The 11297-nt window shown below is 44.3% G+C and overlaps 1 protein-coding gene across 2 annotated transcripts; it reads left to right on the plus strand.

Annotated features, from left to right (window-relative positions):
• Positions 1-895: 895 nt before the first annotated feature.
• Positions 896-5908, plus strand: MRPS33 (mitochondrial ribosomal protein S33). Of its 2 annotated transcripts, none has more exons than XM_086467888.1 (3): positions 896-922; positions 3546-3801; positions 5554-5908. In XM_086467888.1, exons 2-3 carry the CDS (start codon positions 3587-3589, stop codon positions 5657-5659), a joined length of 321 nt encoding a protein of 106 aa, XP_086324014.1. In that variant the 5' UTR covers positions 896-922; positions 3546-3586; the 3' UTR covers positions 5660-5908. The 2 variants fall into 2 exon arrangements, with proteins under 2 accessions (XP_086324014.1, XP_086324022.1); XM_086467896.1 differs by having other exon boundaries at positions 912-933.
• The last annotated feature ends 5389 nt before the right edge of the window (positions 5909-11297 follow it).

The following is an 11297-nucleotide window of genomic DNA, read 5'->3' on the forward strand; positions in this document are numbered from 1 at the left end:
AGTCCATTAGTAATGACGATGGAAAAAAATATCTACAAGAACAAGTGTTTTAAAGTTAGGATATCTAAAGAATTTCTTTGAAGAACAGACTAAAGAAATCCCAGGAATTTTAATTTTTAATAAATCTTGTGATGTGAAGGAAGTTACAGAAGGTCACGCCAATATCCAAAAGTGGCAAGAGAGGTTGGCCACAAGGCTGATCTGACCGGGGCAAGCGTGGAAAAGGTGCCCGGAAACGAATGAAGGACGGATTACGGAGTAACGATGTATTTAATGCCAGTCAGTATACGCTCTTCTCGGAAACAGATCCAGCCAGACAAACCCAGTTTCATCCTTCGATGGCACTGCACATTTGGCTTATAAACGTAATCACATAATTGCCATTTACTCAGATGTTTGCAGAGCGTCTGATTTAGCACCTCCTGGCACTGATTAAAAATTAGCATAAATCCAGCAGCGGGGAGACTCACGCGAAGCGGGCTGGGGAGGGCTGAGGGCCTGCCGAAAGCGGCGGCGGGGCAGCGTTCGGAGGCCCGGCCGCCCGCCTCAGGGCTTTCCCGCAGCGCCCCGCTGCTCCCCTGGGTCCCCACCGTGCTCCGGGTTTGGGGGCGTGAGGGCGGGTGACCGTGAGGCGCGGGCGGGGGAGCTGCACCGCCCCCGAGCGCCCCTTGGTGCGGGGAAAGGGGAGGCAGCTCCGCTGGGGCAGCCGGGGACCGGCGGGACCGGGACCGGGGCCGTGAGGGCGGGGGGGGCCGGGGGGCGGGCGGGAATAGACAGACAGCGGCCACCGCTCCCCGGCCACCGCCCCGCGCTTCACGGGGCCTGACGTCAACCGCTGCGACGCCTGGGCGGGAAGGCACCGCGCATGCGCCGCGGAGGACGCTCTGCCCACCGCCCTTCGGGGGCGCCGCGCCGGCCGTGGGTCAGCCCGGGGTGCGGGCGGGGGTCGGGCCGGGAGGGAGAGCGGGCGGGGGAGGAACGGCGGCCGAGGGAACGGCTGCCCGCTCTCGCCGGCCTGGCGGGTGGAGCGGGGCCTGGAGCCGTGAGCAGCACGCCGGGGGCGGGGGGGGGGGAATGGGCTCCGGGCGTCCGCCGAGCTTGCGCCGCCTCCTGGGCCCTGAGGCAGGCTCCCGGGAGGCCCCCAGGGTAGCGGGGAGCCGCTGGCGGCCGTTACCCTGAGGTGCGGTTGGAGCCCGCGGGTGGGTTTCCACGCTTGCCTTTCTGAAGGGAAGCAAGGCTGCGGAGGTGGAGGGGACAGGCCTCGCTGGAGGGCTGCGCTGGGCCGTGCCTGGCTCGGGTGCCCTTCCGGCCGGGCGGAGGCCCAGGGGCAGCCTTCTCTTCCGCGTGTGGTCATGGAAGAATCAAAAGTAATTCTGGAAACGGGGAGTTCTCCTGGCATATGCTAAGGGAGGAGGAAGTGGTCTGAGACAAGCTGGTGGATCAGGAAGGAAAAACCCAGCCTAGGATGGGAAAGCGAGGCTTTGAGTAGCGATAAGGAGTGGGGAGCAGGTGAAGAAGCCGCACAGCATAGTGGTTTTGCTTTTGGTTTAGGTGTTTTAATTACCAGGAGGTGATCCTGAAAATGTCATCGCTGTACGTGACAAGAACAATTTGGAAGCATCTTGCAGGATCCAAAGTCGTCCTAGAACAGGCTTTGGATAGCTCTGGTCCTTGGGAGTTTGTAGCCATCACCTTTCTTATTTCTCAAACGTTCTTACTCTGGCAAGGATTAATGGAAGTCTTCAGCCGTGGCTTGGGCTACTTAGATTCCTTCAGCAATTCTGAAGTGAAAAGCAGTCCCTCAGACCACTGGTTTGCATTGTTTAGGAGTTAAAGGTGTTTTCATTTTAAGGCTGCAGTTGGATGAGATGAAGCAAGCTTTGTGTTTGAATTGAGTCTGGTGATACTTTCAGAGTGAAGATGTGAGGAAGAGTTTTGGGGACAATTTGCTGCTTTATCACTGAACGTAGGAATTAGGACTGGCTGCTCTGAAGTGGCTGATTTAGCAAGACTTAGTGATCGTTCACACATGTAATAGATGCTCAGGTTGAAGTGCTGCCCTGTGATCATTTAAGAGCTTCTGTCATCTTACACTAGGCCTGCTGCCTTGAGTTCTGTGACACTTTGCCTTCCCTTTTGTTACTCTTCCCATTATTCTCTTTGACTCGGATTACTTGTATTATTTTCAGGCTTGACTTTTTTTCTCAGCTTCCTTTCTAGTGCTTTGCTAATGGGAGTGAATCAAAGTAGTCAGTTCTACATCAGGTCCTCCAGTGGGCAGATGTGTGTAAGTGAGGTTATGAACACTTCAGATTTGTGTTATTAAACACCAGGCTCCCTGTTACCATACTAAAATGACTTAGTCCTGTCCTGCTGATTACTCTTGTCCCTGCTCCGTGCTCTTTAATTATTAATGCTCACCTTCTGGAATCAGCTGTGCAATACTTCTTAAAACAAGAATTTTAAACTTTAACGTAAGTGTGGTGCACTTGAACAAACTCTGCTTAATTTCTCTGGAGACTTAATGTTATCACTTATTCAAAAAGGCACAGTACAGGCAACATACAGCTTCAAATACAGGATTATGGGTCTCTTATTCTTGTCTATTACATACATCCCATTCTGCAAAGAAAGAGTAAAGTGAAGAGGAAAAAATGAGGAGGGGTAAGAAAGCTGATAGAAACCCCTCCTCCACGGTCCTTTAAGAGAGTGTGGATGTTATCTCTGATGGCCTAATAACAGTGGTTTTGTCCTCAGAGCATTTTTTGTTGCAGAGGTGTCTTTAGGTGGGAGACGGCTAAAAGAGAATGAGAAGCTGCTGATGTGGGATTTTCTTGCAAAAAAATGAAGAAGAATTATCATGGGGAAATTATTTCTTTTCTCACTTAATAGATATCAGGAGCAACTGAAAAGAGAATGGAGGAAAAAGCTGATGGAAATGATCAAGGGAAGGGAGTTGAGATGGGAAAGATCTGTGTGATTCATATAGAGAAATGTGATTTATTTATTTTTACAGTTAATGGGCCATTTTTGCTAGATGGACTGTGACAGTGTTCACACAAGTGTTTTAAATAGAGTAAGAAATTTTCATGAGGAAAAACTTCCGGGTTGCTTCCTCGATATATTTGACTGATGTCTTACCTTGTGCTTGTGTAGGAGTCGGAGACATCGCAGTGGGCACCATTTTTGGCAGAGTTCACACTGCAATTGTTGCTGTGACTGGAGTTTGAAGGAAGCCTTAAGCAAGCTGAGTGGGGTCTGCTAATAAAATAGCCATGGTAAATTGTGGTTCAGTGCAGGTACTTTTATAGTCTGTATTGCTGTCTGTAGTGTCCTAGTTAGGCTGATAGTTGTACCTGAGTTAGTGTAGATGTTCTTTATGTGCACGATTGTGTACTAAGAATTAGACTGATTTCATGCAAGGAATGCATGACTTCAAACATGTAAGCAGTGTATGATGAGTTGTTTTGTTTGCCTTAGTTCTGGGATAGCTTGCAGTGCTCAGTCATCTTAGAGTTGTGGCTCCCTTGTGTTTCATTTTGCAGGAAGGTCTGTCTGTCTGTGCGTGCCCACTCTTCCTTGGGAGATGTCCAATGTTTCCAGTTATGCCCTTCGAATGGCCCGGCTGAGTGCTCAGATATTTGGAGAAGTTGTCAGGCCAACTGACTCCAAATCAATGAAAGTAGTGAAGTTATTCAGTGATCAGCCTTTGGCCAAGCGGAAGGAGGTCTACAGCTGGTATCCTCCTCACAACACCTACTACGCGCTCATGAAGAAACTCCGTTACTTTGGTCTCTACAGGTAATCTCTGTGCTTATAGGGCAGGAGCAGGACTGGGGATGGGAAAGGGGTGGGTGTGAGTTTTGTTTAGAGGGTTTTTTTTTTTTTCCTCAAGGAAAAGAGAAACATAGAAAAAGGTTTAGTTCAGGATATGATGTATGTGGAAATATGCACTTGATTCTTACACTGAGGGCAGGGAGAGTAAAATAAGTGACTACTGTCTAAGTAACTTTTACCATAATTAGAACCTTCTGTGAGAAAGACTTCAGGTGTAGTTATGGGCAACGGGTTATATAAGAAATAGTTCTTGCTTTGGCTTTGTGGGGAAGGGAAGAGAGCTTTTTCACAGACAAGAGATGAGTCAGTGGTTCTGAATATGGTAAATGAATGTGCTACAAAAAGGTGATATTACCTTAATGCAAAATTTCACTAAGACAGCCTTACCATATATTCCTCAATCATTGGACAGCTAATAAGTGAAGTTTAGAAGAGAAGACAAGCCTGTGTTAGGCTGCAGGGGCTTTTTATCCTTTAAAATAAGTCAAGTTAAATTAAATTCCAATGTGGTTTAAATAACCTTGTTAATTCCAGCATCATCCAAAATAGTTGCCTAATTTATAAATGAATTTCCACAGTCTTGAGTAGGAAAAACTGCACTGCTAAAGAACATCAGCAGAAGTCAAATGCAGTTCTTTGACTTCAGTCAGGTAGCACTAATGAAATCCCTTAAAAGCAAGGCTGCTAACCCTGTAAAGTCAAAACAGATTAATTTCTGTTGCTAGTACCGCAATGCTAGCCATCAAAGATTGCATCCAGGATGCTCTTGGTTTAGGTGGACCTGCAAACACATTTTAGAATAGCTGTTTGTTGACACAGAAAGCCTCAACGACACAGTGATGTTCTTCGCTCTTCTCCTTGCCCCTCCTAATGTCAAGCTCCTTCTCTAGCTGCTGTGTATACAGAGAGCTTGTAGAAGACCTGGTTTTCTTGTCAGAAATACGTAGTGAAGAGTCATAGACTAATAGGGCATGATAATCGCAAGCTTCTTGTTTCTCTTTTAGAAGAGTTGTATTTAAAAATAGCAGTGCAGCCATCTTAGGCCACTTAGGATGCAGTTGTGACTTCTGAAAAATGCCTTCGCACTGGAAAATACAGGGGCAGAGATTAAATAGGATTTATTATAACATTATTGAGGATCCATTATCTCTGCCAGCTCCTTTATCTTCCTTCCTGTTTTATTCTCTTATTAAGGTTCTACCAGTAGCTGATGCTTTCTTCATAACTCATTTCTGAAGTCACCTGAGAGCAGTGTCATGTACTGTAATTACTGCTTAGCATGTCCCTGTTTTCTTAGACGCTAATGACCTCAACTTGGTATCTAGCACAGAAACACAATGTGCTATTGCTGGACTGCTGAGCTAGCTGAGAAGGGGGGAATTCTCATTCTTGTCTCTTACTGATTTTTTTATCTTTTACTGCTCATTTAAACACAGTGGATCGATAAATGCGATGGAAGTAATATCTGTGCCACAGCATTTGTTGCTGAAAAGGGCGACCTTGTCAGTTCTGAAAGTACCAGAGGAAATCTTTCATGTTATTCTGTCCAAAACTACAGCTAGCAGTAACATGGAATACATTGCAGTGAGTTTCAATGTGGACTTCACTGTTAAAAAAAGTTTTGAGGGTTGTTTTACTATCATACTGTTCAAAGAACCTCTCACATCTAGGTATTCCAAGAAATAGAGTAAACTTTTTCTTTCCTCCTCCATCTAGGGATGAGCATCAGGACTTTAAGGAGGAGATGAGGCGATTGAAAAAGCTCCGTGGGAAGGAAAAACCAAAGAAGGGGGAAGGAAAGAGAGCTCTCAAGAAGAAATAGTGCCACTTGGACAATACAATGAACTCTTCTGGCAATGCTGGAGAACAGCTGTAACCCAGGCTTTCTGTCCCCAGCTGGAGAGGGCTTGGCGTGAGAGCTGCCTGTGGGGGACAAGAAGCACACTATGAAATACTGGAGTCCACCTTGGAAGTGCACTTGGGTCTCTGTGGTTTTATTGGTTTTGAATTTCTATTGTAGCACGTTAGTCTGTCAAAGCCCTCTCTTACCCAAGAAGTAAAAACAATAGTAAAAAAAGAAAAAAGTGAGTGCTCGGTGTTTTTCTTGCAAACACTTGTATCTGTTTCATTTTTTCTGGATCTGGAAATTTGTTTGCTTCTCATTGTCTGTTTTACTTTCTTGGATTAATATCAACACTGTTTTGCATGTGGCCACAAAAAAAAATAAGATTTCCTGCTTCTACTGCTGCTTGTCTTGCCTATTATAATGAGTTTCACTTCAGGTAGCTCTAGCGTTAATTCTTTAAGTTGCTGTTAGAATCTAGTGTTCTGCATTTTGCACTGGATAATGTTTCATGGTCCATTGCCTGCCCACAGCACTGTCATTGCACCCTGAATATTTAGATACTGCAACAGCAGAGGCTGAAATATGAAGGCTCAAACCGTTTTCCAGTTTGAGACCCCCTACTAATATTGAAGTTTACTGTAATAAAAGCATTTTGAGTTTATTTTGATTGCCTGGAGGACACTTACGAAATATTTCATAAGGTGATGAACAGTTTTACTGGAATTCAGTACGTGGTTTTATCACTAGTCTCCTTCAGTGTCGCTAATGTTAACAATTGTGTGCATCAACCGTTCTTACCTGTCAGTCCCTGTCAGGGAATAGAAAGCACAGAACGCAGCTGTGCTGCTCTGCTTGGCCACGTGTGCGTCTTGCCTGTGTGTGCCCTGACACAGCATCTTTTAATATCCAGACGATGTCAGCTTAGAGGAACATCCTTGAGGTAGTAAAGGAGAGCTATTAAAAATGTAGAGTGATGGGAGCAGAGAGCGTTTGCACAGTTGGCTTGGGGTATGCCTGATTCTGCGTACAGAGGCATTCTGAAGCAGGGAGCAGGACTGACCTGCTGACATTTCTAAACCAAGCTTGTTCAAATTTAAGTGTATTTGAAGGGATCTGTCTGACCATTGAAATTGGTGCTCTACATAAATTTGTAACAGCTCAACAGCTGTACTTCACCCCGGTTGGTAGTTGAAGAGATGCTGATTGTATTAGAGGTGTTTCTGGTGAGCTGTGTAGTTCTTGTCCAATATCCTTACTGGTGTTCTAAGCTTGAAGAGAAGCTGATTTTAGGAGATCTGCAGTGTTGTGAGAGAAGCACCTGAGTTCTTACCACTGTCAACAAAATGCTGCAGGAGTTAGTAAAACATATATGCGCTCTGTACTGTAGCAGTAAGTTTCTCTTACTCTTAATTTAAAAATCCTTCTAGTAACTTACAACTTTTGCTCAACTTCAGTGTGCCTATGGCATTTTAGTGTCATGTACTGTAATTACATTTTAATTAAGTTGGTCTCTGTGGGTCGTGACCTGTCTGGTGCTGAAGTACTGTGATGGGCCCTCTGAGAAATGCTTGGTTATTGGGACATGTGTGTGCAGCCAAGGGGAAGGGGTCTGGTCCCCTTGAATTCCTCTTCAGGAAGAAGAGTGGCATGCAGCCATGTACTAGGGAGGAGAGGGAATTGCCCAAGTAGGAAGATTGCTGCTGCCTGGCACGGTGTTTCTGGCTGTGAGGGGTGAAGTTGTTCAGCTTGCTTTGGTGGAGAGAAAGAGTTCTGAGCCTCTTCAGCAAAATTACTGTGGCGGCTTTGGACAGCTAGTGACTGCACTTGTAACACCTTTGTCAGCAAGAGCTTGATGTCTTCTAAAATTAAACCAAAGATGACTTAAAATGCTTTTCCTGCAATTTAAGATGAAAAATCAACAGCATCTTTTTTGTTCCTGTGAAACACTTAAACCTTTAACAGTATAAACATGCAAGAGAGGGAAAGCAGTGACACATCAAAAAGTGAACTATGGTCCTGCTCCAGGAAAGCACGTATGCATGGCCTTAAACTTCATGTGTCGGGGGAGGGCTGGTTAGGAGTATACACACAAGGATAAATGAAATACTTGCACATCATGCTTGGCCGTGCTTATGCTTCTGAATCCACATTTCACCTACTTAAGACCTGAGCATCTACAGAGCCTACTGAGGGCAGTGAATGCTACAGGTGTTCTGTATCTTAGCGTGCCACCTTGCTGGACGCAGATACGGACAGTGTAGTATTAGATAATTAGGCTGGGGGTTCATACCTGCTCTTCAATGTCTGCTCCAAGCCATCTAGCTATTTATGGATTTTGAGAAGTTCCTGTCATGAACAGGAAAGCAAAAGGCTTGTTTGGCTAGTCATCTATAACGATCCCCTTCGTCTGCAACCCACCAGAGCAAACCTGCTCTAGAAACAAAGCGTTGCCCTGGGAACATCCTTTGGAAAGATACTTAGAGCAGTGTATCCAAACAGAGAGAGAAACTGATGGAAGTGCCTGTGAAGCCTGCAGATGTGAAACAAATGGACTGAATTGTTGATTTTCATCTTTTCTCTACAGTGTTTACAAAAGCAAAGTGGATGGAGTGAAAAAATTATAGCTTTTTAAAAAAAAGCAGTATAAGAAAGGTTCCCCTGCGTAATTTTTCATGATCTTTCTTCTGTACTCATTTGCTAGAACTAGGTCTTCTCAAAAATGGCTGTTTCACATCCTCTGAGACTTCACCATAAAATAACAATGATTCAGCCATTATTGGAGCATATCCTAGTGTTAGGATAATCCATCGCTTGCTGGGAGTGTTAGCATAACTATTTTGTTCCAGAAAATACAGCCCTCTCCTCTCCGCAGCTGGGCAGAAATAGCACTTTCCTACCTCCCTTCTAACCCATGCTCTGTCATTTAGGAGTAGACATTGCCTGAAGACCATGTTTTGTTAATCACAAGGTCTAGACAAATGAGAAGTCAATCCTGAAGCATCGTGCTGGGTATTAATGCAGTGTGTGTATTTCAGAGGGGAAGGAGAGTTACAGGCCTATTCTGAGGGGTAAGGATGTGAACACTTACGCTTTATACAGCTGTTGGTATAGTGGTGCATCCATTTAATGTACAAATAATCACGTTCAATTAGATTTTTATTTTTGGCTTTCCCCCTTGCAATGATTCTTTTCACCATTCAGACTGCTATGGTTTGTTACAAAATTCGCTCTTTTCCTGAGGGTGCGAGCTGACTGTCCTTGGCAGATGTTTAGATGGATGTTTTCATTCTTGATTGGAATAAACCTGGCTACCTGATCCGCGGAGGACTGAGAACCAAAACCCTAACCTCTTCCCAATCCTGAACATCTTTATGAATCACAGAATCACAGAATGTTAGGGGTTGGAAGGGACCTCGAAAGATCATCTAGTCCAACCCCCCTGCCAGAGCAGGTTCACCCGAAGTAGATCACACAGGAACGCATCCAGGCAGGTTTTGAATGTCTCCAGAGGAGGAGACTCCACAACCTCTCTGGGCAGCCTGTTCCAGTGCTCTGCCACCCTCACAGTGAAAAAGTTTTTCCTTATGTTAATGTGGAACCTCCTGTGCTCCAGCTTGCACCCGTTGGACATCACCAAGAAGAGCCTGGCTCCATCCTCCTGACACTCGCCCTTTACATATTTATAAGCATTAATGAGGTCACCCCTCAGTCTCCTCCAAGCTAAAGAGACCCAGCTCCCTCAGCCTTTCATCATAAGGGAGATGTTCCACCCCCTTAATCATCTCTGTGGCTCTGTGCTGGACTCTTTCAAGCAGCTCCCTGTCTTTCTTGAACTGAGGGGCCCAGAACTGGACACAATAGTTCCATGAAGTTCTGCTGACTCCTTATTTCACAGTGCTTTTACTATGTCTGTCTTTAATTATACTCTGGTATAATATAGTCATGGCTGCTGAGTACTGCCTTGATAACCACAAGTTATTTTGTAAACAGGCTGACCCAGTTGCTGCATATATCCTATAGGGTGTGCAGCTATTGCTGGAACCTCTTACTATTGACAGTCCTGCAAACAGGCAGAAGTTCACTTGCGTATGACCGTACGTTGTAATGGTGGAAGGAAAAAAAAAGCAGTCTTGCCTTCTGGCAAAGGTACGAGCATGTTAAAATACACGTGCTCTGCTCAAGAAAGTATTAACTTGAAAGAAGTTTCTGCTAATGTGGAAAGAGTTTATTCTACTTACTAAAGCAGTGCGCTGAGTTTACACAGGTCAGCGAAATGCACCTGAGTTACTCTATGGTTTTAGACAAATGCTTTGTCTAACTTGCCTACGTTTCCTCAAGAGTAAAATTAGAATAATGATCGCCTAGTGAATAGTGTCATGAGGGTAAGCTGCTTCTAGGATGGGAATTTACCCCAGGAGAACCTTGTGAAAAGAGCAGCTTAGCCTGGCTGCGGTAGGACTTGTACCTCTGCATACTTCACAGCTTTATTTCAGAGAGTTGATTGTATGCAACAGTTGCTGACATTTTTAACACGTAAAATAAACTGTGGTAAGCCAATATAGTCACAGTATTTTTAGATTTTAGAGACATTAGATGTTGGAGATTCAAATGCTGAAAAAAATCTTGGTCGGAAAGTATAAATTTAAAAAAAAAACACAAGTATTTCTTAAACTAAATATTTTTTCAAATTTTAAAGTATCTGCATACATATTCCTCTACCACCTTGAGTTTGAAGGCCATTTTAGGATCATTTTTAAAAACAACAATTCTGTATGTTTTGGAAAAGCTTCATAAATCTGAAAGGCTTCTTTGATGAGGGAATGACTGTGTTTCGTATGCAAAGAAAACAGGTGCTATGGCCATCTCAGATTGATTCCTTTAAACTCAGTTCTCCTCTGTAACTCTTTGATTGTGACACTTCTTGTACAATCCCTTTGGAGTAGATCCTTGAAACAAAATGCTTCAAAGGGACGTTCTCTCTTTTTCATCTTGATATGGAGATGTGTGAGAGCAGAAACTCTTTCTGTTTAACCTCTTCTAGGGGCAGCATCATTTCTCTAAACTGTCCAGACAACCATGGAAATCTCAAAGGTTCTAATAATAATGAAGAAGAAAAAAAAAAAAAAAAAAAAAGGATTTATTAGGCATATAAGAGGAAGCAGAAATGAAAACAATACCCTTATCTTAGAGGTAAAACTTAAATGATGTGTGGGGGCCAGATACTTAGAATGGATCTTTCTGTGCCTGCACAGCTGGGATAGCATGAAGAAAAGCATTCTTGTCTTTTCACTTCTTTCTCCTCCTCACTTCTCCTTGTCCTTTTCCTCAAGTGCAATAACAGTATGTCTTGAGTACAGAGAGGAAGGAACAGACATGAAAACGTCTGAAAGAATTTGCTTGTGAAGGCTCAGTCACAGCAGAGCACAGCTATAGTGTCCAAATGGTGAGGAGCATGACTGTAGGCAGATGTTAGAGGGACATCACCACCATGCTGGCTGAGAAATTATTTAGGGTTGTCTAAGGGGATAAAGATGAAATCAACAGGATAACGATCATGACATCAAAGTGTCTTTATACACACCGCATTGAATTGTTCTGGGTGGAATACTGGGGA

This window comes from Leptosomus discolor, chromosome 1, assembly GCF_034619465.1.
Source record: "Leptosomus discolor isolate bLepDis1 chromosome 1, bLepDis1.hap2, whole genome shotgun sequence".
Taxonomy (NCBI): Eukaryota; Metazoa; Chordata; class Aves; order Leptosomiformes; family Leptosomidae; genus Leptosomus; species Leptosomus discolor.